Below are 24,953 nucleotides of genomic sequence, written 5' to 3' on the forward strand. Positions count from 1 at the left end.
TTTATCTAAACAATCCTGTCAAAGGCATTAATAGAAATCCAGTTGTATTTTCCCCCACTGAAAGAGACCTAATGGGAGGATCTTATTCAGCTGCTGCTCAGAATCCAACTGCATGCAACCCACATTCTTTCTTTTTCCATTTTTAGGTGGTTCACATTTTTTTCCTGGTTGTCCCAAAAAGCACGTTATTAGGAGCAGAGATATGTCCCAAGATCTTCGCTTTCCTTAATCTTTTACCACAACTGCTACAACTTTACATGTGTTTTCTCCGTGTATAAGTTTCTCTCTCTCTTTTTTTTTTTTTTTTTTTGGCCTTTTTGTGTCGTTCCTAAAGAATCACGAAGTTCGTATTTTCCATAAGATTCTTATTGCGTAATGTTGTAAGTATCGGACATAAAAAGTAGCTGGATGGATGATTGAAATAAAATGATGTAGTTTTCTTATTGTTGTTTGTCTTAATTAATACAAATGCTTCTTGGCTTCCTAACCTGTTTTTTAACTCCTTTTCCAGGTGAGTGGAGAAATCTTCCAGCACGGCTGGCTCTAACATGATGCTCTCTGTGTTTTTTCAGGTAATTGTGCAGTCCGGCCGCCATCCCACTGTGTTGCAGAAGTTGTGCCAGTTGCCTTTCCAGTATTTCAGTGACCCTCGGCTTATCAAAATCCTCTTTCCGACACTAATTGCCGCTTGTTACAATAACCCACAAAACAAGATCATTCTGGAGCAAGAAATGAGTTGTGTGTTGTTGGCCACTTTCATTCAGGTAAACGTCGGTTGGTGTGAGGTCATGACACAGAGATTTCTGTCTTTAAAAAACTAGTATTTTTTTTTTATTTGAAAGAGGAAAGATGAAGAGAAGGAAGGGAAGGAGAGGAAAGGAAAGGAAAGGAAAGGAAAGGAAAGGAGAAAGGAAAGGAAAGGAAAGGAGAAAGGAAAGGAAAGGAAAGGAGAAAGGAAAGGAAAGGAAGAAAGGAAAGGAAAGGAGAAAGGAAAGGAAGAAAGGAAAGGAAAGGAAAGGAAAGGAAAGGAAAGGAAAGGAAAGGAAAGGAAGAAAGGAAAGAGGGAAGCAGGGAGAGAAGGAGAAGGAAGGGAGGGAGGGACAAGTTTTCCATTTTTCCCCAAATGAAAGGCTTCTTTATGGTCCAAAGTTTTATCTCATAAACATTTGCTAAGTATTTTGGAGAATTCCCTAACGATTGGCTGATGTTTTTGCTTAAAACGTCCATTCTGCTAAAAGTTTCAACAGCTGATACTTCCTAAGATACAGGAAAGCTCCTGAAATAGATACCACGATCCCATTCCGCAGACAAATCTAGTTTTAATATAATGCAACTGATACCAAAATGTAAATGTTGTAACGTATTTAAATAGATTGGTGGGTTTATTTTTTTAAAATTACAGATACGAATTTTAGATCCTGTTGCCAGTGGCAGTAAATATCAGCTATGCTAAATGTTTAGATCGGAAACTCTGGTTTACATAAACAATCAATCGTTCTTTTTTATGCGTGTAAGGATGCACATTTTTTTTGGGCCATGCCAGCAGTCTACTTTAATAACCAACTTGCACAAAGCAATGTTTATTTATGTGCACATGTCCATGCATAGACAGTTAATTGGTCCTATCAACCTTCAGACACATTCCAAATTTGTAATGCTTAACCTGTTGCAAATCTGTAAAATTGTTGAAAGATTTAAAGATTTTTTTTTTCCCACCCAGTTAAAGCAGTTTCTGCAAGACTTGGCAATATTTATACTCGAGAGTGAAATTGTAAATAAATACATAAAAATATACCGCAATAAAAGCAAATAAAGAAAAACAAGGCCTCAGATCGTAAAACCGAGAGATCAGAACCATTAAATGAAGAACGGAAAGATAACATGAATTTATTTATTTTTTTGGTAACTGTTTTGAAAGCATAAATTAGCAACTGCGAATGATTTTGGCTACCACAAGTTATTAAAAAAACAAAAGCATTGATTGCTTACATGAAAAATGAACTATTATTTTAACCGGGAAAGCCATCCATATATAATTACATAATCCAAAATCAAGGGCAATCTAGCCTCAGTCAAATCCAGCTTAATTTTAATTAGCGTTAATATCTTTTTAAAAATTTTTGTTCACATCAGCCTATTCGCTTCTGCAACCCGAAAACAACTTGGCTTCCTTTGGCCTCTAGAAATTGTTGTTTAGTAATCTGATTTTCCTTTTCTTCTAAAAAAAAAATTCTAATAAAATAGTATTAAACAAATAAACAAACAATTAGGCCGCATAAAAAGCCGAGTTTGTTTTCTTCTCCCAGATAACTGCCAAATGAAAAACAGATTTACACGGATACTTGGATTTCCAGTTGCGTGCTCTAGCAGGGAGACACAATGAGAGGCCAGCATCCTATTTCACTTGGGGGGGAGAGATTCAATGTGAGAATCTAACCCCTTAGATTGGAAAATAAATGTTTACCATATGGGGAATTGGGCTAAGCAGAGGAGAGCTAGGTCAGGCTTATGCATGTCCAGGGATGCGATCCAAATGCACAAAAATAGAAAATAGCAATGACCCCCCTCCAAAAAAAAAAAAAAAAAGGAAGAATTGTCATATCATCCTTTTTTTAGAAATGGGAGGCGGGAGCCAATTTTTTTCTTAAAGCCAAGTTCACTCATACTTCAAGAGTTTTCCTCCTGCTAAATTCTATCACAACCATGGCTGTTTTGACAACTTTTAAGGGAGGGAAGCGTTGTATTAAAGCAGGAAGTATTTTCCGAGTCAGATCGCGTATGTTTTGGCTCCTGCGAGGAAATCCAGCCAGTGTTGTGTTTCGGAGAAAACAGGACAATCTCTTGGCTTTTATTTCTGTAGGATTCTACAGAAAGCTCGGGCCCAACAGACAACCAGCCTTCGCAACAAAGGGGTAAGTAATTTCAGGCTAACAAATTATCCGTGGTCTTGGGTTCCAAACTTGCCCGGTTGCCTTTTAGAAGACGGCTCGCGGGAAAACTGGAAGTTCCTGCTGGACCTTTGAAACCTGAGGAACGTTGACCTCACGTTAAAAATTCTTCTTTGTGTTTAAACTTTTTTTTCCTTTTAAAAAGCAGGAAATAGATCCCAAGGTAAGGCAAATCTGGAGGGGAGGTGCCGGCGGGGGGAGACCTCCCCCCCAAATCCAGCAAAGGATTAGCCCAACATAACTCTAAAATTAAACTCTGTGTTCTTCATTTGACAGAAACATTCTTGGGCGCTCAAGATTATTTGGAGCTGTCAAACAGGTTCCCTCGGCAGACCTGGGAAGAGGCCTGGCAGTTTTTCTTGAAGAAAGAGAAAAAAGGATAATTTATTGAATTGTTTGTTTTGATTCGTTTTGTTTTGCCAAGACGGTTACTTTTCCTCCCTCTCGTTGAGCAATTTTGGGTGTCTTGAAGATGACGTTGGAAAGATTCTTCGATCTTGGCAACGCATATATTGTAGATATATATATATATATATATATATATAGAGAGAGAGAGGTATATATATATGTGTGTGTGTGTGTATATATATATATTTTAAAAAGTATAATTTGCACTACTTCGGTCGGAAGACTTGTACATATTTTGAAATCCTGTTTCATGGTTTTGGAAAAGAAAAGATTTATTTTATTGTGAGCGCGTATCTTTCTGCAATCTACCATCGCCAGCTGGCATTGCAACTCCCACCGCTCCCTAGCTAGCATGGGCATTGTAGTTGGACATACCAGCCAGAGCGTATCTTTCTGCATCTACCATCGCCAGCTGGCATTGCAACTCCCACCGCTCCCTAGCTAGCATGGGCATTGTAGTTGGACATACCAGCCAGGTGATAAGATTGAAGAAAGACCTGCTTGTTCCGCAGGTCAAAAAAGTCAAAATGGCAACCGTATAATCGAAACCTCGCCCTCTTTTTTATGTTTGTGGACCCCATCTGGTCTTTTTTTTCATCCTATTCTGCAAGTCCCCTTTTTCTCACCCTTGTGTCCTGTTTTTCTGTACAGTAAATAGTTGGCATTTGTCCTGCTGCTAAAAGGATGCTCTAAATCGGTGGGTATTTTTTTTCAAACTTGGCCACTTTAAGCGGTGTTTGACTTCAACTCACGGCCAGCTGGGGAATTCTGGGAGTCAAAGTCCACACTTCCGAAAGTTACCATTTTTTTATATATATATTTAAAAAACTCACTGCTCTCAATAGAAGCCAACCAATGATAGTTTCTACCTTTGTTCCTTTCATTTCAGTAAAAAAATTTCCCCTGGTTTCCTGTTCTTAAAGACCTTGTCTTAAAGCAATGTTTGTTGTTTGATTGTCTAGGGTTTGTGGGGGGTTTTTTGTACAACTTTTGGTATCTGAGCTTCCGATGTTTTTGGGTTTTTTTAGGAAGTGCAATGTTCTCGATGTAGATAAATAAGCTACGGGAATTTCACCCCCCCAGGTGAGGATATAATTTGGGGGCAACAAGTTCCGGTTTACTTTAAATTTTGTGGGCATGTTGCAAATGTCGGACATTTTGATAATGGCCGTTTTCAGTCTCTGTAAGTGGTGATTTTTCACTAAGTTCATTAAAAGGAATGTTGGAACCCCCGAGGTTGGATTGCATTTGTATTATCCTCATGTATCGTGATTCTAGGAAGACATCACTGAAAGTTATGACCGTGATTCTGTTTTGTTTTTCAGATGATTGAGCCCCCAAGCGCTCTAAGAGCTGTTGCTGCCTTAACAAACAGAGGCAGAACATCTTTGAAAGCTTTCTTCAGGTTTCAAGTTCATGCAGAACTTAAAGAAACAGAATAAGAGAGTTGCAAGGCACCTTGGAGGCCTTCTAGTCCAACCCCTCACTCAAGCAGGAGACCCTGCACCGTTTCAGACAAATGGGTCAGGCAATCTCTTCTTAAAAACCTCCAGTCTTGGAGCATTTACAGCTTCTGGAGGCAAGTAATTAAATTGTTCTCACTGTCAGAAAGTTTCTCCTTAGTTCCAGGTTGCTTCTCTCCTTTGACGGAGCTTCCATCCACTGCTTCTTGTTTTACCTTCTGGTTCTTTGGAGAATAGGTGGACCCCATCTCCTCTGGGGCAGCCCCTCAAATATTGGAACTACTATTATCATGAACAGCCCAAATGTATGTCTATGCGAGGTTCAAAGCACCTATTCTGAATCACTTTCAGGGTAGGGGTTAAAGCAGGGGACTCTCCCCTCTCTCATCCCCCCAACCTTCAGCATCTGTTATGATAGATAGATAGATAGATAGATAGATAGATAGATAGATAGATAGATAGATAGATAGATAGATAGATAGACAGATGATTGACAAATAGAGAGAAAGACAGATAAAATAGATGATAGTTGGAAGGATATCCAGAGATAGATAGATAGATAGATAGATAGATAGATAGATAGATAGATAGATAGATAGATAGATAGATAGATAGACAGATGATTGACAAACAGAGAGAAAGACAGATAAAATAGACAGATGATAGTTGGAAGGATATTCGGAGATAGATAGATAGATAGATAGATAGATAGATAGATAGATAGATAGATAGATAGATAGATAGATAGATAGATAGATAGATGGACGGATGGACAGGCGGATGGATAGATGGACGGACGGATGGACAGACGGATATCCAGAGATAGATAGATAGATAGATACATAGATAGATAGATAGATATGATGGATGGATGGATGGATAGATTAGATGGATAGACGGATAGACAGATAGACAGATAGACAGACAGACAGACAGACAGACAGATAGATAGATAGATAGATAGATAGATAGATAGATAGATAGATAGATAGATGATAGATAGATGATTGACAAATAGAAAGACAGATAAAATAGATAGATGATAGTTGGAAAGATATCCAGAGATAGATAGATAGATAGATAGATAGATAGATAGATAGATAGATAGATAGATAGATAGATAGATAGATAGATAGATAGATAGATGAATACCACCTTGAGCTCTTAGACAAAAAGACAGGATCTCAAATTCCCATTTTGGCTGCTCCTTTGGGGATCATTCCCCATCACTTTTCACCTTCCTTCTCCATCATTGGCGTCACTGTTCTCCCACGGGAGAAAGTTTGATTTCACACTGACTGACTCCTTCCCTAAGATCAGGGAAATGAGCACATGGTTGGGATGGAGACGCGCATATTCTTTTTCCAGAAAGGCATCATCTGCATCTTAAGGGAAGGGGCCAGTCCCAAACAGGAGTCAACCCCATTGCAAGCACCATATGGGTCTCAGCCCCCTCCCCACAACTCTGCTTTTCAGCCCAAAAGATAAAAAAACAGCTTACGCTCTGGCATTTCTGTCACACCACTGAATGATGCATCATATTGTTTTGCATGGCCTTTCTTCTTCCATTTTGATTTCTGCTAGCTAGGGGCTACCTCGAGCCTCTCCAGTCATGTGGAAACATAGAATTGAGGGCTAATATATAAGAATATTTGCCCTGTGGCTGAAATTTCAACAAGGCCAGTAGTGCCAAAGTACGAAACCATGGTGCTTCTGGAGTTTTATTCTGGTTTTATTTTTAACTTGTCCTTTGCTTTCAAAATCACTTGAGGGAATCTAGAAAGGCTGCTACCAACCCCAACCCCCCCAACCCCCCCCCCGTGGTGAAATATTGGAGGGGGGGGCGCTGAAAGTAGGATTGGATGGGGGAGAAGCTAAGCTGGATTCCCCTAAAGCCGGGGTCCCCCAACTTTGTGGACCTGGCTGGCTGGGGGATTCTGGGAGTTGAAGTCCACGGGGCTTAACGTGTCCAAAATTGGAGAGCCTTGACTAAATTCCTATTGTTTGGGGACCTTTTTTTTTTTGCTTGACCGCATTTGCACTTGCTTAGAAACACCCAGATGTGCTTCTCGAAGGGCACGTCAACAATATCGATCGATATAATTCAGTCAGGGTCCAAAGGCAGAAAAGGACCTTCCCCAAAATCTCCAGAGTCTGTCCCGTCCCGTATCCTTGGGCCAGAGACGCACCTTCAGATAACAAAAAATTCCCTGGCACCTTTTTTGGGGGGCTGTGCTGCTTCCAATTCCTCAACGAAGCCCCCCTCCCCCTCTTTCTCCCCTCCCCCCCCATTTGCACACTTTCTGCCCCATCCTCCCTCAATCCAAAGAGCACCTTCACACAACCTGCGAAACCCGGATGGGCAAAGGAGCCCGCCTGGCTGGATTTTTTTCTCTCCTTTGCTTGCTTTTCTACCTGGCCAGCAAGGTGAGGTTTTTTTGGGGGGTTGCTCAGAAAAAGAGGCTTGGAGAATTTTGGGTTTGCATGGGAGACCCCAGGCTCATCCTAGCGGGCATTGTGCCCCTGGTGAGACGGGGGGTCCTGAGACCCCTGGGGCCATCCATCCCTGCCTTGGACCACCCACCTACCCCTCTTCCCACACCCTCTCCAGGTCACCCCGAGACCCCTGGCCCAGGTTGAGGCTGCAGGGGGTGGGGAGCGCCTTCCCTTCCCTTCTCTCCTCCCGGGTGGGAGTCAGGTCAATCCCTGGATCCGGGGCTGGGAGGTGGGACCCCCGTCTCTCCCCCCCGCCGCGGTCTGGCTGGGAGAGGCGATGCCAGAGCCGATAAGCCGCCGCCGCCGCTGTCTAGACGGGCGAATTAATCAAGGATCGCGCTTCCCCGGGGATTGCGCGCCGCCCGCCCGGCCGGCTGCGCTGCCTTCGCTCCTACCCCCTCTCCCAGGCGCCGAAGCTCCTTTCTCCTGCGGAACTCCCGGCTACAAGGAGGCGGGGTGGGCATGGGCATCCTCTGGCTCTGTGGAAACCCACCACCCCCGTTCCCCAGCCAGCCAGACCCAGGCGATCCGGAGACCCTTTGCCCGGGAGCCGGAGGAGAAGGCGCTGCTTCGGGTGGGCATCCTACAAACGCGCGCGCGCTCCTCTCTCTTGTGGTTCTTGGGGGAGGTCGCTACTGGGGGGGCCGCAGATCGCGACACCTGCCCTGGGGTGGGGGGAGAGAGAGAAAGTGGGGGGACGTCCTGCAAAGGCATCCTTTAGAGCAGAGGTCCCCAAAGTTGGCAACTTTAAGACTTGTGGACTTCAACTCCCAGAATTCTCCAGCCAGCTGGCTGGAGAATTCTGGGAGTTGAAGTCCACAAGTCTTAAAGTTGCCAACTTTGGGGACCTCTGCCTTAGAGAGCCGTCAAGATCTGCATTGTTCTCGCCATCCATTTGGCCTCTGGCTTCAACATCTCCCGCGAAACCAGATCTCCCCGGAGGGGGGGGAAGAGGAGGAGGGAGAAGAGAGGGAGGATCCCGGGTGGAATTTGGGGGGGGGGAAGAGAGGAGTTGGGTTCACTTCAGCTACTAATTGAGAGCAATTTGCTCTGCCGACTCAGCGCGAGGTGATTAAGGGGGGTGTGATGAAATCCATCCGTTGTGCAGCCCCCAAGACAAACCTGCCTTCCGTGGTTGTCGGAATGCACGTGAATTTCGCCCAGGGGGAAGACAGGACAAGAGGGTTTACCTTTCAGGGCCTTTTGCTTGCCCCCTCAAAAAAAACCCCACTTCTCTGTCTGCAAACAAGACACCTCCAACCAGGGACTCAAAAACTCTGCATTTAAACGGGGTGGGGGGTGGGGTGTTTGTTTCTGCCCCCCCCCCCAACCTTAAACCTTGTGGTGGGTAAGGCAAGTGGCCCAGGAGAGTCCTGGCTGGCCACTTCCAAGCTGCTGCCAAGAAACTAACCCTCTGAAGCCCTGAAGGGGCAACTCAAGTAGGCAAAGTCTATACTGGCTTGGTTCTTCTTAGGACAGGGCGCCACCAGGAAATCCCAGGTCTGTAAGGGAGAAGGGAAAGTTGGGACTGACCTGCAGGGAGCAGGTTCTTGTGGGGAGCCTTGTTTTAGCTATCTGAGAAGTGGCAAGTGTCAAACAAGGGCACCTGACGGTCAGATGGACGGCGGAAGGAAGGAAAAAGAGAAAGAAAGGACAAGAAAGAAAGAAAGAAAGAAAGAAAGAAAGAAAGAAAGAAAGAAAGAAAGAAAGAAAGAAAGAAAGAAAGAAAGAAAGAAAGAAAGAAAGAAAGAAAGAAAAGAAAAGAAAAGAAAAAGAAAGAAAAGGGAAGGAAAGAGACTGCAGGGAGGGAGGGAGCGAGGAAGGAAGGAAGGAAGGAAAGAAAGAAAGAAAGAAAAGAAAAAGAAGGAAGGAAAGAAAGAAAAAGGAAGGAAGGAAGGAAGGAAGGAAGGAAGGAAGGAAAAAGAAAGAAAGAAAGAAAGAAAGAAAGAAAGAAAGAAAGAAAGAAAGAAAGAAAGAAAGAAAGAAAGAAAGAAAGAAAGAAAGAAAGAAAGAAAAAAGAAAAAGAAAAAAGGGAAGGAAAGAGACTGCAGGGAGGGAGGGAGCGAGGAAGGAAGGAAAGAACGAAAAGGGAAGGAAAGAGACTGCAGGGAGCAAGGAAGGAAGGAAGGAAGGAAGGAAGGACTTTGGAGAAGATGACAAAAGTCCCAAAGCAGAAGTTTAAATAAGCATGAGTGACTAACGCATTCCCCCACTTCAATGAAACCATGATTCAAGGGTCTGGGCATTTGATTTGCAAATAAATAAATAAATTGCAATGAACAGTTTGGCGTCCTAATCTGATCTGCAAATGCATGAACAATTGGTAATAAGCAGGTACACAAATCAGGCTCACAACTTGAGGTTGACCATGGCAGAGAGACATTATCGCAGTCACGCTACACACGACTGTGTTGTTTCTGCAGGAAACCTGCCTGTTTTCAGACAAACATCGAACCTGAAAAAGGAGTGCTAATACTTGGAACATAAAAGAATTACGAGCTATTTTTCTCACTCTGTTCATCCCAGGACATAGATTTCTCACAGCGAGATCAAATCCCAACCCTTTGAAATCTTGTTGCCAGAATTTGGCCTATTCTCGCATCCGTGAAGAAAAGCTGATGAAGTCTTGTAAATTCTCCCTTGCCCAACAGGGAACCATTGGCCAACAATTTGATGGAACCATCCTTCCTATACAATTGTTACACATTTTGTTTTTGGAGGGAGTGACCAAGTGAGACAGAAACGAAGTGAAGCCACGGGAAAACTCTTAAACCGGCTTTGAATTCATGAAAACAAATGTCCTCGGAATGAATGAAATATAATAAATGAACTCCAATTAATGAATGCTTCCTGTGTGTGGACATTATACTTGACTCCTTAGTTACCCAGCAGCCCCTGGCTGATCTCGAGATGCCAGGTGGGTTCAGATCTGAATATAATTTTGGATGGGAGACCACTAAGTGGTCCACCAAGTGTGGAAAGACCAAATGAGGATGATGAAATACTGCAAATTGAAGTGGAGTGATTGTGAAGGAAGAAACTACTGGTTGTACCAATAGCAAGAAGAGCTCTTGGAGCAATACCCGAAAGGTTGCTTAGATACATGGAAATTTTGAATTTATTAGACCTGAATATTCTGACTTTGCAAAAAAAAAAAAAAAAAAAAAACCACCTTACTCAGAACTGCCTATATATCCTCAGACATTACCTTAAAACAGGTCCTTCATTAGGACTTGAACTGTTACATTTTTACCAGTCCCAGACTGTGAATCGAATTGAACATTAAATCTTAAATAATAATAATAGACAGTGGCCATAAAAAGTAATTATACACTCTATGATGCTACTAAAAAATATCCCATGCCCATTTGCGCAAAAGCACCAGAAGCCAGATTAAACTTTTACTACCAAACGGAATGACTATCAAATTAAACTTTGCAATTTGGCACCCACTGTTCAAAGAGACTTGGAAAGCTGCAGTCGAGTTCTTCCGAGGAATTGCAGCTTACTTAATTTTTCCGAAGGCCAAGTAGTAGAACACAAGGATCGGAGCGATTTGTCATCCTGTATTTGTTCTTTTATTATTCGGGTCAAATTCTCAATGCCGCCGTTGTTGTGCAATAATAAATAACAATAACTTACTTTGGTCTGCAAAGGCTGAGAAAGAACCACACACCTTCCATCCATAAGATAATTTAACACTGGCAATGGGGAGGAAGGGGGGGTGTTGATTTGGATCAGACACATATAAGTCCTGGAATTTTTTCCAGCCATCATGCGGGCTCAGGAGGAGAGGAAGACAGTGAGAAAGAAAGAAAGGAAGGAAGGAAGGAAGAAAGAGAGAGAGAGAGAGAGAGAAGAGAAAGAAAGAAAGAGAGAGAGAGAAAAAAAGAGAAGAAAGAGAGAGAGAAAGAAAGAAAGAAAGAAAGAAAGAGAGAAAAAGAAAGAAAGAAAGAAAAAGAAAGAAAAAAAGAAAGAGAGAGAGAGAGAAGAAAGAGAGAGAAAAAGAGAAAGAAAGGAAAGAAAGAAAGAAAGAAAGAAAGAAAGAAAGAAAGAAAGAAAGAAAGAAAAAAGAAAGAAAGAAAGAAAGAAAGAAAGAAAGAAAGAAAGAAAGAAAGAAAGAAAGAAAAAAAGAATCTATTTTAGGATCACCAAAGAAACGGAGGGGAAAAAAATTCCAGCTTTTTCCAGGGAAGAAGGAAGCCACAAGAGAGTTGGCGTTTGGGCATCCAGCACTGGTTGAGATGAAGGCAAGGGACGCCTGGATCCGTTTGGATGGCTCTTCTACACCGTTCCACGTTGAGTTGATTCCTTCCGTTGAGGAAACTGGAAACCGGAAAATGGAAAAAGCCATCTTCCAAAACGGACAAGAACGGCATCCGAATCTCCTTCGAGTAAAATCCAGAAGTATTTGAGGAAGGGGTGGAGGACACCAGAATTCCTGGGAAGTTTTCGCTCCTTTTTCCCTCTCTCTGTTTGGCAAAGTCAGAGGAATGAACCCTGGAAGAGTTCCAGCCACCTACCAACCGACCGACAGAAGTCGAGATGGAGCCGGGTTTTTAAATAAAGAGAATAATTTAACACTTCGTGTTGGCTTAGTGTTCAAGTTCTCATGCAAGAAGCAAAAAAAAAAAAAAGCATGCAGACAATCCTTGAGGATCAGGCGTTCCAAAGACCTCCCCCTCACGTCTCCACTGGACTAGGAACCATGCTGTTGGGGGTATCGGGGAGCTGGGACGATAGTGAGGTGACATCGCTGCCCGAAGAGTTGCCTAAGGAGCCAGATTCAGAAATAGAGAGCTGTGGAGGAATTTTTTTTTTTTTTTTTTAAAGGAACAAGATAGGGAGAGAGAAGTTAGAAAAATGGGGTTCACCTCTGGACAATCTCAATGGGTAAAAATCAGGGGTCTTCAAACAGAAGATACTCTATTTTAGTTTGAAGTTACAATGGCATTAAAAAAATGATCGGTCACATGATCCACATTCAAGGGCTTGTGTTTTTGAGGGTCTGGCTGGGGAATTCTGGGAGTTGGAAATCCGCAAGTCTTAAAGACGCCAAGGTTGGACGCTCCTGGGCTAAAGCTTTGCATCCGTATTCTGGCAACTTATTTTCTTTCTCACCATGATAAATCCTCCCTCTTTGTGGCTGGACTTAACCCATAGGAAGATTAACCCGTAGGAAGATTCCTTAAACCTGGGTAAATTGCCCCAGATTAGATAAAGGTGGTTTTTCTTTGGGTAACAACACACAAACCCATGATCCACCCCAACAGAGACAATTAAACTGACTTAAGGCCCCATGCACTAAAATATATTTAACAGTCTCCCAAAGTATTCTCATTTAAGAGGAAAACCAATGAAATTATCAACCGTGATATGTTGAAACGGCCTAAAGATCATTCAGGGATGTTGCTTTTATAAATCCCTTTTCTAGTTCTCGGGTTACAACCGTTCCTTGAGCGACCATTCGAACTAGTGACGGTGCTGAAGGAAGGGACCTACTACCATCGGCCCCTGGATGTTGATAAGATTTTCTGATAAGCGGTTTTTTTGCTTAATAAAGGGAGAAAATTGGAAAGCACTTCCCAAAACTGAATCTAATCATGGCTGCATCTGAAATCCGGCACGTTGGGAGAGAACCATCTTTTGCAGCCAATTCAGATGTCAATTCTGGCAGCTGGACCGAAGCTGCATCCAAACCCACAGGCTTGGCCCCCTTAAGGGATTAATCCATCTTTTGGGCTCGCCCAAGACAACACCAAATCATAACTTATCACTTCGTGCAACATCTATCCAGGAGGCGCTCTCGTTCTCTCTCTCTCTCTCTCTTTCTCTCTCTCTGTCTCTGTCTCTCTCTCTCTGTCTCTCTCTCTGTGTGTGTCTCTCTCTCTCTCTCTCTCTCTCTCTCTCTCTCTCTCTCTCTCTCTCTCTCTCTCTCTCTCACACACACACACACACACACACACACACGCCAAAGTCCACGCTGGAAGCCAAGCCATCTTCTCATGATCTGGGAAGGGAACTTCAGAGATGGAGACCCAGAAGTACAGGTTAGGCTAAGCCAGCTGTGTGGCCTAGTAGTGGGATCCTGTTTCTCCTTCGCCTAACAAAATTCCAAATTCTGCTCCTTGAAACGAATCCTAGTCTTAGCCAAAGGGAGACCTGGCATGTTCTCAGACGTTGGTCTTTAACAAAACCTTGCATTTCTGGTGCGTACGCCTTGCAATTGTTAAAGATGTCAGAGGCCAAGCATCCACATTTCAGGGCTCGTTGGCCCCCAAGAGAGCCTTATTATTTTCAAGGTCACCCCAAAGGGTTCCTGGTTGCCCCATTCTGTGCAATTTAGGATGTTCTGTTCTGATTTGTGAGACACATGCCTTTGCACTAGGGGCCTTGGATGCATATTTTGCAAAAGGATATTTGTTGCTGACAGCTTCCTTTGTGTCAGGTGTGCCATTACACCATCGTCAACAATCCTGGGCACTTTTTTTTCCCCCCAACGTCACACATACCACAACCAAGTTATTAAAATATTTTTTAAGCACTATCACCCCCCCAATTTAATAGCTGGGCTTTTTTTTTTTCCTTTCTCTGTTTTTCTCATCCACACCCACACCCAAAGCAAGGCCAACTCACTCTCTCTCTCTGTCTTTCCTTATGCGGCCAACCTTTTGACAAATATGTTGCACTCAAGATCATTTCGCAAGACCTAATTTTACGATTGTTTTTGTCTTCCCAAACACACAATTGAAGAAGTGTGTGTGTGTGGGGGGAATATCCTTCCCAGGGCTGGGCTCCATATTTCAAATGCACAGCCTTGGGATTTTTTGGGGAGGGGGAAGAGAGGAGAGAGATAGAAGCGATGGAGGGAAGGGCAGGATCCTTCCATTTATTCTCCACTTTTCTTAAGGCAGAATCCAGGGAGGTGACCAGAGATAGGGAGCCAGCCCTAGGGATGAGTGGGGTGATTAAGGTAGCAATGCAACAAAAGGCACCTCTCCCTGCCACCCACCGCCCTCCAGTTATGGGGTGGGTTCTTCTCAGGCTCTTACCAGTTGCTGGAAAGCAGGTTGATCCAAGTCACTCTGCAGAGCAAAATTGCTGAGAGCTTTCCAGGGCGGCTGGTACGTCTGCACCTCTACCGCGCTGCCTTGCATGGCACTGTCGTGGCGAATGGGGCTGCCAGCAACCAAGGGGGTGCCAGTTAAACCCTGCAGGCTCTTGGGGGGAGACCGGAGGAGAGAAAAGTTGGAGAAGAAAAGGTCAGCCAGAATGCAGACGAATCTGCCCAGGTCAACAAGGATCCCACATTCTCTGCAATTTGTTTTCAGGTTTCGTTGGACCTGGATGGCATATCGGGGAAAGCGATGGGGGAGGGGGGCATGGAGGATGGCATTTGGGGGCTCTTGACCCAAATCAGAAATTAAACCAGCTTTCTCCTCACTATCACCTAAACTCAACATCTCAGCTGTGGAATTAACCATGAATGTCCCACCGTAGCTGTAGAGAATAGGGACATGTCCTACCAGAAAAGGGGAGATTTTTAAAAATCACCCTTGGCCACCTATTGCAATCCACATCTGTATGGGGGGAGGGGCAGGGTTAACTGGCAACTTGATGCTGAGAACACTTGACATGATAGCCCTAAGGATCTAGAAGCGATTGGCCAATGAGGGAGGTTGATTAAGAAAGAAAAGAGAGAGATATTTTTCTTCTAAGGATCTCTCCAGTTCTTTAGGTATGCAAAAATACATAAAAGTGGTGAACAGCATCCCTATGGAGAAAGAATCATCTCTTGTTTTTAATGATCAGGTAGTTTGGGGATCGGGAAAATTGTTTGAGGGGTGGAATAAAAAAAACACCCTCACATACTGAATAAGCTAAATACCAATGTCTGTCTGTCTGTCTATCCATCTATCCATCCCTATCTACCTACCTACCTATCTATCCATCCATCCATCTATCTATCTATCTATCTCCATCCATCCATCCATATCTACCTACTCTGTCTGTCTATCTATCTATCTATCTATCTATCTATCTATCTATCTATCTATCTATCTATCTATCTATCTATATCTATCTATCTATCTATCTACCTATCTACCTATCTACCTACCTACCTACCTACCTACCTATCTATCTCCATCCATCCATATCTATCTACTCTGTCTGTCTGTCTGTCTGTCTGTCTGTCTGTCTATATCTATCTATCTATCTATCTATCTATCTATCTATCTATCTACCTACCTATCTACCTATCTATCATTTATCTATCATCTATCATCTATCTATATATCTCTATCTATCTATCTATCTATCTATCTATCTATCTATCTATCTATCTATCTATCTATCTATCCATCCATCCATCCATCCATCCATCTATCTCTATATCTATCTATCTATTTGTTTATCTATCTATCTATCATCCATCTTTCCTTCCTCACAAAACTGGAGCCCCTCTCGATATCATTTCCAAACAGGAAGAAGTAAAAATCCCAAATACGTCAAAACTAAAAGCCAAACACCCCCCCCCCCCACAAAAAAGGGTCAGAGCTCTGACTCTGCAAGTCGCCATCTTGCCTTTTCTGACTCCTCCTGGGAAGGGTTGGAATTCATTTTTAAGATGCCGGAAGACTTTTTCCCACCCCCAGCTACCAGCCAGCTGCTCCATCAGCCATCGACACGAGAGGGAGTCCATCCAATCCTTTGATTTACGGAATCAATCCCAGTAATTTGATTCTGATAAATGAGGAAGAGTAGAAACCCCCTCATCCCGCCATGAGCCAGTCCCACCTTCTGCTTTCGCCTCCCCAACCCCCTTTTTCCCCCCTCCCCATCTGGCCCAGGCGTGATGGTTTTCAGCAAAGCAGTTCAGAACATCTGGAAGGCAGCCTGAGACGTCTTCTGCAGAATTTACAGCAGAGATCAAATAACTTTTAGCAGAAGGGAACACTATGGAAAAACAGCAAACAAAACCACAGCTAAACTATCCATGTTTTTTTGGACGGTGGGGTAGAAGTCCTTTTTTAAAAAAAAAAAAAAAACAATAACCAAACATTAAAGTTTGGCTTGCTTCAAAAACAGTCCCCCCAAAATCAGGCTTATTTGAAACAATCCCTCTGCTTTTCTGTAGATGAGATAAATATAAAGAAGACATCGCAGCTGCTTTGGGGTGGATGTTTTTAGAAATAAGTTCGATAAATCATTACAACCGTTATTGTTATAATTATTATTGCCATCCTGATCTTCCTGCAGACATATTGACTCGTGCAAAGATCTTCTACATGAGGCAGTATTGATCCTGAACCCAGGAGGGAAAGAAATCAATATTGCTTAAATATCACCTGGCGGATGGCCCGAATAAAAATAGATATTATTGCTGTGCTTAAGAACCTAATGGCGGAGAACTGTTTGCGGTTCAATGCTAGGTGCAGGCCAAAGAGGAGCTGCGCCTACTTTTGGCACCTGAGTAGATTTGCACCCTGAACAGAAGAAGGTTTGCTAGGTGTCTGCACTAGAAGTCCCTTGCATTGGACTCAATGGGGCAACCTACCCTATCTGGACTACGAAGGTCTTAGGACTTTGGAATCCTGACCCGGCCTCCAATCTATGGGGTTTACTCCAGATCACTGGTTGCCCCCCCAGGGAATTGAGATCCAAGGAAGCCCCGATCCTGAGAATGTTCCCTCCCCAGCCCTGGTTAATTGTCTCACACTGCTTGCAAAAATGGCCCTTTGCTCCAATTTATTTATTTGCTCGTTTATTAGATTTGATCTTTTATTTTTATAAATAACTCGAGGTTGGGATGTATGCAGTGCTCCTTCCTCTCCTTCCAAATGGTTGAATTTGGATGGCCAGCTTTCTCCCAAACCCAAATCCCCATCACCTTGCTTCCCTTACTCTCTTGAAGACCCCCCTCAAATCCATTCCCCCCCCCACAATACCAAAACCTGGGGTCCATTCAGGCTCTGTGGCTGAGGAATTCTGGGAGTTGAAGTCCACAAGTCAAAATTACCCTTGTTGGGAAAAAAAGGAGGGGCTATTTCCTAAACCCCCTTTAGCATCTCGTGTGAATGCTGCCATTCCTCTCTGTTTAGATCAGGGTGTCCAACCTTGGCAACTTTAAGACTTGTGGACTTCAACTCCCAGATTCCTCAGCCAGCTTTGCTGGCTGAGGAATTCTGGGAGTTGAAGTCCACAAGTCTTAAAGTTGCCAAGGTTGGACACCCCTGGTTTAGATCTTCCCAATGACAAAGGAAGGCAGTGGATGATGGGAGAATGGATTTGGGACTGAGTTTAATCTCCCCTCCTCTCTCTGACGAAACACAAGTTGATGCCAGAGGAACCTTCCTGCCACTTGAAATTCCCTTCATGGAAGGGAACATTGAAGTCCTCCCCCCATCCCAAAAAAACCAGGACTCCCAAAAAGATTAGAAGGGGAAGAGGCAAGAAAAGAGCTGCCTTGAGGGAGAGAAAGAGAGCCACGATTCCGCCCCTCCCCCCAGAGTGTATGGGAATTGTAGTCCTGAGAGTCTGAAAGAGAGAGAGAAAAACCTACTGGCATCATGGGAATTTTGTTTGGGAGAGGGGATCCGGCTGGCATTGTGGGAAATGTAGTCCTGAGAGTCTGGGGAAGCCTCCAGCATAATGGGAATTGTAGTGCTGGGAAGGAGAAATCCTCCTGCATTATGGGGATTGTAGTTCTGAGAGCCCCTGGGAGATGGGAACCCTTCAGCATTATGGGAATTGTAGTGCTAAGAGTCTGGGAGGGGGAGAAATCCTCCTGCATTATGGGAATTGTAGTGCTAAGAGTCTGGGAGGGGGAAATCCTCCTGCATTATGGGAATTGTAGTTCTGAGAGCTTGGAAGGGGGAATCCTCCAGCATGGTGGGAATTGTAGTTCTGAGAGTCTGGGAGATGCCACTGGCATGATGGGAATTGTAGTCCCAAGAGTCTGGGAGGGAGGAACCCACCGGATTCAGGGGGCTGACTCGCTTCTGGGCTGGGGCCCTTTCACTCCCACCAATGCAAGCTGGGAGACAGGAGAGCGGGAGAGGCGCTTTGGCCCGACTCGGCTCGGCTCAGCCCGGTCGGGCCCGGCTGACCCACTTACTGCCTTGTCGCTGTGCTGCTGCTGCTGCTGCTGCAGCTGTTTCATGAGGATGGACTTCTTCTTGTCTTTGCAGCGCTTGTTCTGGAACCAGACGCGGATGACACGCGGGCTCAGCCCGGTCATCTCCACCAGCTGCTCCTTCATCAGCGCGTCCGGCCGCGGGTTGGCGGCGTAGCAGGTGCGCAGCGTGTGAAGCTGCTTCTCGTTCAGCACCGTCCGCACCCGCGTCGTTTTCTCCGCCTGCTTGTGCACGTGAGAACGCAGGGAAGGCTGCCGGCCGGGCACCGCGTCTGCGGAGAGAAGGAGGGGGCGGGGGGGAGAGAGATCCAGGCCGGCGTGAAAAAGGAGGCGGGGAGAGAGGGCGAGGCGGAGCCTTAGAAAGAGGGGCGCAGAAACCCCCCACCCCCTCCACTCCCCCCCCCCGCAGAAGGGAACCCCTCCCACCCCAGATTTCTCTTTCTTTTTTGGGGGGGGGAGAGAATATGTTCTATCCCCGTATCAATCTGCGGGCCAGGATAGTAACCCCCCTTTTTTCCTCTGGAGGCCAAGGCGGCGGGAGGACCCCTCCCCTTCTTTCCCCGACGACCACCCTGCGAGGTAGGCCACCAGGTCCAAAGCCACTGAAGGCGCCTCTCCCGCTGAAGACGGTTTGCAGGGTGGGCCTCTCGGCCTTTAATCCCCCCTTGCTTTTGCGAACGTGACCCGGAGCCTAATCATAAATGAAGTGGTCGTTAAATGCGCCATAAAATCGCCCAGGGTCGCTTGACAGTGAGATAAAAAGCGGCGTATAAATCAAACGATAAAACAAAAACACCTTCTTATGTTTGGAAGGGTTTCTCCTCTTTACTGGGCAATGAAACGGAAACGGACACAGTTTTCCTGTCTCCATGGAGGGGGGGGGGGGCAGCAGCTTGTCCTAAAAAAACGGGGCACGGAAAATAGGGCCCATTTTATTCGAAATACGGAGGAGGGGTGGCTGAGCAGCACAGCTGGGGAAGCCCTCGGAAAGCCTACGATTCGCGCATGAGAATGAGACGGGAGAAACTTTTAAATTGCCTCCAAGAAAGAAGAAAGAAAGAAAGAAAGAAAGAAAGAAAGAAAGAAAGAAAGAAAGAAAGAAAGAGAGAAAGAAAGAAAGAAGAGAGAGAGAGAGAGAGAGAGGAAGGAAGGAAGGAAGGAAGGAAGGAAGGAAGGAAGGAAGGAAGGAAGGAAGGAAGGAAGGAAGGAAGGAAGAAGAAAGGAAAGGAGAAAGAAAAAAGAAAGAAAGAAAAACAGACAGAAAGACAGAAAGACAAAGAAAGAAAGAGAAAGAAAGAAAGAAAAAGAAGAAAGAAAGAAAGGGAAGGAAGGAAGAAATAAAGAAAGACAAAAAGACAGAAAGACAAAGAAAGAAAGACAGAAAGACAGAAAGACAAAGAAAGAGAGAAAGAAAGAAAGAAAGAAAGACAAAGAAGGAAAGAAGGAAAGAAGGAAAGAAGGAAAGAAAGAAAGAAAGAAAGAAAGAAAGAAAGAAAGAAAGAAAGAAAGAAAGAAAGAAAGAAAGAAAGAAAGCTGAAGCTCAGAGAGAGGAGTCCGAAAAAGTGAATTCGATGAATCTTGATTGTTTTCCCAGTGCAATAAAAATGCACCTACAGTAAAAGTGAAAATAAACTTTCCCTTTTCCCCCAAAGAAAGGAAAAGTTTACTTTCTTCTTTTGGGACCTGCAGAATTGGAAACACCCCCCCATTCTAAATTCCCTCCCCACCCCCAAAAATAAATCTACCCCCCTCCCCCAGGAAAACTGACCGGGGCTGTTCAACTTTTGACGTGCAAACGGACATGCCGGCGTTCCCTGCGTAAACCCGAGTCCAACCGGCTGCGTGAACGGAGCCACGGAGCTAAGCGGGGATGCTGACATATTACCGGCCTCGGGATGGTCCCACGGCCCAGGTCGGACCCCAAAAGGCAAGGGGGTGGGGCGGGTAGGTTGAAAGGCCGTGTGGTTTAAATCCCCACGCAAAGAAATTTCATTTTCCTTGGGATTAATTCTCCGTCCCTATCTGGAAGAGAGATTTACGGGTGGTTTATGATGATTATACTTGCTATTATTATTATTATTATTTGACACAAAAAATGACAGTGTGCACAGCAAACGAGATAATTCTGCTGGGTTTCACAAATCACTAGTTGAATACTTCCCACGTTTTTATTATTATTATTATTATTATTATTATTATTATTATTATTATTATTATTATTATTATTATTATTATTATTATTATTATTATTATTATCCCGTTTCAATCCTTCTGACATTTCATGTTATGATTTTATTTCATGGCTAACTTCCATACAATTCCCAACGCCTGGTTTCAAAGTCAGGAGCCCCGCAAAAGGGCCCTGCGGCGGACGGAATCCAGAACAGCCTCCTCTTCTATTTCGGTCCGTTTTCAAAGAATCAGCGCCAACTGATTTAAAATGTCCATCAAGGAAGGATCAATAGCGACCGGACTGCGAGGAGCGAAGGGGAAAAGAACCAGTTTTAACGCCTGAGCGTTTTTGAAAGAAAACGGGGGTGGGGGGGGAAAGAGATTTCTGCTTAATTTTCTTTTTAAATTACCCGTAAAAAAATCGCCGTAACTTACAATCGTGAGCGCGGGCATGTGTGTAACTATCACACGCGCGTAGACACGCTTTGTCCACGAGGAAAGTTAGTGTGCGTGATTTTAAAAAAAATCTCTTTTTTTTTCCTCCCCTCGAACGGATCCAAAACGGATCCAAAGCCCGCAGAGGGGCTGTCATTAAAAAAAAAAGAGGCGAATTCGAGTTCGCGCAACGCGCCGCGGCAGCGCAACGACCCATTTCGAGACGGAGGAGACCCCGGTTGTTCCCCCCCAACCCCAATTCCTCCCCTTAAAACCGCACCGGGTTCTTTCCAACGATCGTTTCTCAATTACCCCCTCGCAGGTTTGTGTGTGTTTTTTTTCATAAGGCTCCAATCGCCCCTCGATCCTTCTCGAGGCCGAATTAAGGCCGCCCGCGTTTAACACGGATTTGCCAAGGTGGCACGCACTCTGCTCTGCATTCTGCGAACACGCTTAATAATAATAATAATAATAATAATATCAACATCAACATCATCATCAATAATAATAATAATAATAATAATAATAATAATAATAATAATAATAATAATAATAATAATAATAATAATAATAATAATAATAATAATAATAATAATAATAATAATAATAATAATAATAATAATAATAATAATAATAATAATAATAATAATAATAATAATAATCCTCAACAACGGCTTCGTGGCCCACCCGAATTTCAATTCAGAAAAGAAGCGGGTTGGATCCGGCTTCAGCCAGGTTTACCTGGTGGGAAGCTGCTTTCAATTGGGTGGGCTTCATTGAGGGGGGAAGGGCGGAAGGCTGCAGCCTGCAGGGCCGAGGGGAACCCGGGCTGCAAACGCTGGGAAAGTGGGGAGCTTCCTTCCGAGGAAACCCTAGGGGGGTTTTAGGCCTGCGGTGGGTGGGGGTGTAAATTTCTCCAGGGAAGGAAAGGAGGTCCTTAGAAGGAGGCGGAATCTATTCCCGGGCAAACGGATCTTTTGAGGTTAGGAGAAACAGGAAAGGTGGCATTTCCTTTGGCATTTTTTCCCCTTCCCTTCTTTTTCCTTTCCTTTTCTTCCCTTTTTTCCTTTCCTTCCCTTCTTTTCCCCTTTCCTTTCTTCCCTTCCCTGGCTTTGCTTCCCCTCTTTTCCTTTCTCCTCTTTCCACGTCTTTCCTTTTTTTTCCCCTTTCCCTCCCTTTTCCCTCCCTTCTCTCTTTTAATTTTTTCTCTTTCTCTCCCATTCTTCCCCCCCCTCTTTTTATTTTCTCATTTCCTTCTTTGCCTCATCACTTCCCAACGATTTCAAGATTTTTTTCCCCCGTTTTGGCCATCCTGGCTTTCCAACATCATCAATGTACATGTGGGGGGACTCAGAAGCAACAAGAAAGCCGCTAAATGCAAACAGGTAAAAGGTGTGTGCAGGTGAGAGGCAGCAATTGGACTGCACCAGAGTGGTATTTGGGCTGGTTTGGCCCAGGCGGATTTGGGCTTGGGGAAAAGACAAAACGTGCCAGAGCAGATTGAAGGAGGATCCACACTAGTTTTATTTAGGATCGTCTTCTTAGTGAGTGGAGAAACCTGGAAGTTTCCAGAATTCTTTTGTTTGGAGGCAATTGGGAGATTTCAGCCCCAAAACCGACATTTGAGGCTAAGCCAGGGATCTACCAAACACCCCCTGCCTGCCCCAGTTATTTTTGACATGAGGAGGATCTATTTTCTATTCACTCGATAAGGGAGGTAATTGGAGTTCATTGCTGCACCTCTTGGTGAGTTTTATCTGTTTTACAACCCCCCCCCCCTTTATTTTTCTTTTATATTTTAGAGAAGGAGGGTGTGGGGGGGGGGGAAGAATCAGATTTTGGGGAAAGAGGGAGTGGGGGTGGTGTCTAGGGGATTTCCCTGGGGTCGGAGTTTCAAAAATCAGGACTTTCTGACTAGCTACGAACAGGCAAAGGGGTTAGCCAGGCCTTCTGTCCTCTTCTGCCCCACATGCCAATCTTTCCCCCCCTTTCCTTGAACCCAGGGCCAGCATCTGGGTTAGGAATGGTGGGAGCTAGTGATGCAGCACAGCTGGAAGGTGCTTATTGGAAAGGCTGCCCCTAACATGAGCTTAAAATTTAAAAAAAAAAAACACCCTGGTGATTTCCTCTCTTCCTGCTAAGCTTTGAAATAGCTTTTGAAATGGTGTTTTATTTTCCAACTCAGAGCACCTTGAAACTGCCCTAACCAGTGAGAGCAGCCAAACTATGATTGATCCCCCCAGAAGCGTTGAAAAAGACTCAACAGAATGAGTGGGGGAGAGAGAAAAACAAAACCAAGTCCCTGGGAAAAGATGTGGAGTTGTGGATGCAGACAGGGCTGGAGGGAGGATGAAGCAGAAAACGGCAGGGAAAGGAAGGGAGGGATTTGGGAAGGGAGAAGAATAAAGATGTGGGTGAGAGAGAGAGAGAGAGAGAGAGAGAGAGAAGGGAGGGAGGGAAGGAGGAAGAAGGGAGGGAGGAAAAGGGGAGAGAAGAGGGAGGGAAGGAAGGAAGGAAGGAAGGAGGGAGGAAAAGGGGAGAGAAGAGGGAGGGAAGGAAGGAAGGAGGAAGGGAGGAAAAAGAGGAGAGAAGAGGGAGGGAAGGAAGGAAGGAAGGAGGGAGGGAGGGAGGAAAAAGGGGAGAGAAGAGGGAAGGAAGGAAGGAGGAAGAGGAAAAGAGGAGGAAGGAAGGAAGGAAGGAAGGAAGGAAGGAAGGAAGGAAGGAAGGAAGGAAGGAAGGAAGGAAGGAAGGAAGGAAGGAAGGAAAAACTGCTGCGAACTGAATGAGATTTGGGGAGGGGGCTGCCTTTGGAAGGGCGGCCGGGCTGGAGCCTTACCTGGGAGCTGCTGGAGGTGTCCCGGCCTGGAGCCCTGCAGGTGTCCGGGGCTGCGCGGGGGCTCTCGGCCGAGCCGGTGCCGTCGAGCAGGAGGCTGTGGTCGGCGCGGCAGAGCAGCTCGTGGTCGCGCAGCGAGAACTCGTCCCCGGGCAGGAGCTGCCGGCTGCAGACGGAGCATCGGAAGCACTCCAGGTGGTAGACGTGGTCGCGGGCGCGCATGACCAGGTCGCTGCTGCTGAAGCCGCCCGCGCACTTGGCGCACTTGATGCCGAAGAGCCTGCGGAGCCAGCGGCGGGAAGGAGGGGGGGAAGGAGGGAGGGAGGGCGGCGGTCAAGCGCTGCCGGGCCCGGCCCGTCCGAGGCGCAGCGGCTCCTGGAAGCTCTTCGCGGGCCGAGAGCGAAGCCCCCACGAACCCCTAAGGGACGAATGTTTCGCTTGGGCAGGGGACGGGTTGGACTAGATGACCTACAAGGTCCCTTCCAACTCCTTCCAATTATCTGTTATCTGCTAATAACAGCTCAATAAACAAGGGAATCAAGAACCCGCTCCCTATCGCTAACAGGCAATTATTATTAGTTATTTATTAGGAAGGAAGGAATTAATATTTATTATTATTATTAATAATAATAATATGAATATTACTCCCACCCTGGTTTACTTTTCATCCGCACAAGAATTGGAGCTGCTGCTGCTGGCGGGATTTGGAGGCGAAACTGGGGCGGGAGCGAAACGGGGAGGACAAACGCGACTTTTGGCCAGGGGTGAAAGAAGAAGCCAACGCCAGACTCCTTCCCTCCAACTCCCTGGAAAGAATGAATCCCTCGGGGATTCATGTCCGAATAAAATACACGCCTCCCCTTCTCCGCCTCAGGATTTGTGCACAGGTGTGCAAGGATTTCCCACTGAAACGGGTGTGCATGAAGCCTGTGCAAGGATTTCCCCGACAGGCCTGCGGGGGGGTGGGGGGAGGAGTGGGTGTGCCAGGACGTGTGGGGGCCCCCTTCCCTCCCCCCTTGTATGTAGAAGGCGAGTTGGTATTTATGCGCGTGTGTTTGTGC

The 24,953-nt window shown here is 45.2% G+C and overlaps 2 protein-coding genes across 4 annotated transcripts in view; one reads left to right on the forward strand and one right to left on the reverse strand.

Annotated features, from left to right (window-relative positions):
• SCAPER (S-phase cyclin A associated protein in the ER) overlaps positions 1-3,741 on the forward strand; it is a 101,486-nt gene extending 97,745 nt beyond the window's left edge. For all 3 annotated transcript variants that reach the window (XM_087972470.1, XM_087972468.1, XM_087972469.1), the window contains 3 exons: positions 573-764; positions 2,861-2,912; positions 3,225-3,741. In XM_087972470.1, the coding sequence (XP_087828596.1) occupies positions 573-764; positions 2,861-2,912; positions 3,225-3,331 (351 nt within the window). In that variant the 3' untranslated portion in view covers positions 3,332-3,741. The remainder of the gene's footprint in view (positions 1-572; positions 765-2,860; positions 2,913-3,224) is intronic.
• An 8,108-nt stretch (positions 3,742-11,849) lies between these two features.
• ISL2 (ISL LIM homeobox 2) overlaps positions 11,850-24,953 on the reverse strand; it is a 15,916-nt gene continuing 2,812 nt past the window's right edge. The window contains 5 exon segments of the mRNA XM_087972475.1: positions 11,850-12,115; positions 14,368-14,535; positions 18,435-18,724; positions 23,896-23,958; positions 23,961-24,172. Coding sequence (XP_087828601.1) covers positions 11,999-12,115; positions 14,368-14,535; positions 18,435-18,724; positions 23,896-23,958; positions 23,961-24,172 — 850 coding nt within the window. The 3' untranslated portion in view covers positions 11,850-11,998.

The sequence above is a fragment of the Notechis scutatus genome, chromosome 11 (assembly GCF_049901735.1).
Source record: "Notechis scutatus isolate UNSWTSFEM ecotype Mainland chromosome 11, rNotScu1.2, whole genome shotgun sequence".
In the NCBI taxonomy this organism is placed as follows: domain Eukaryota; kingdom Metazoa; phylum Chordata; class Lepidosauria; order Squamata; family Elapidae; genus Notechis; species Notechis scutatus.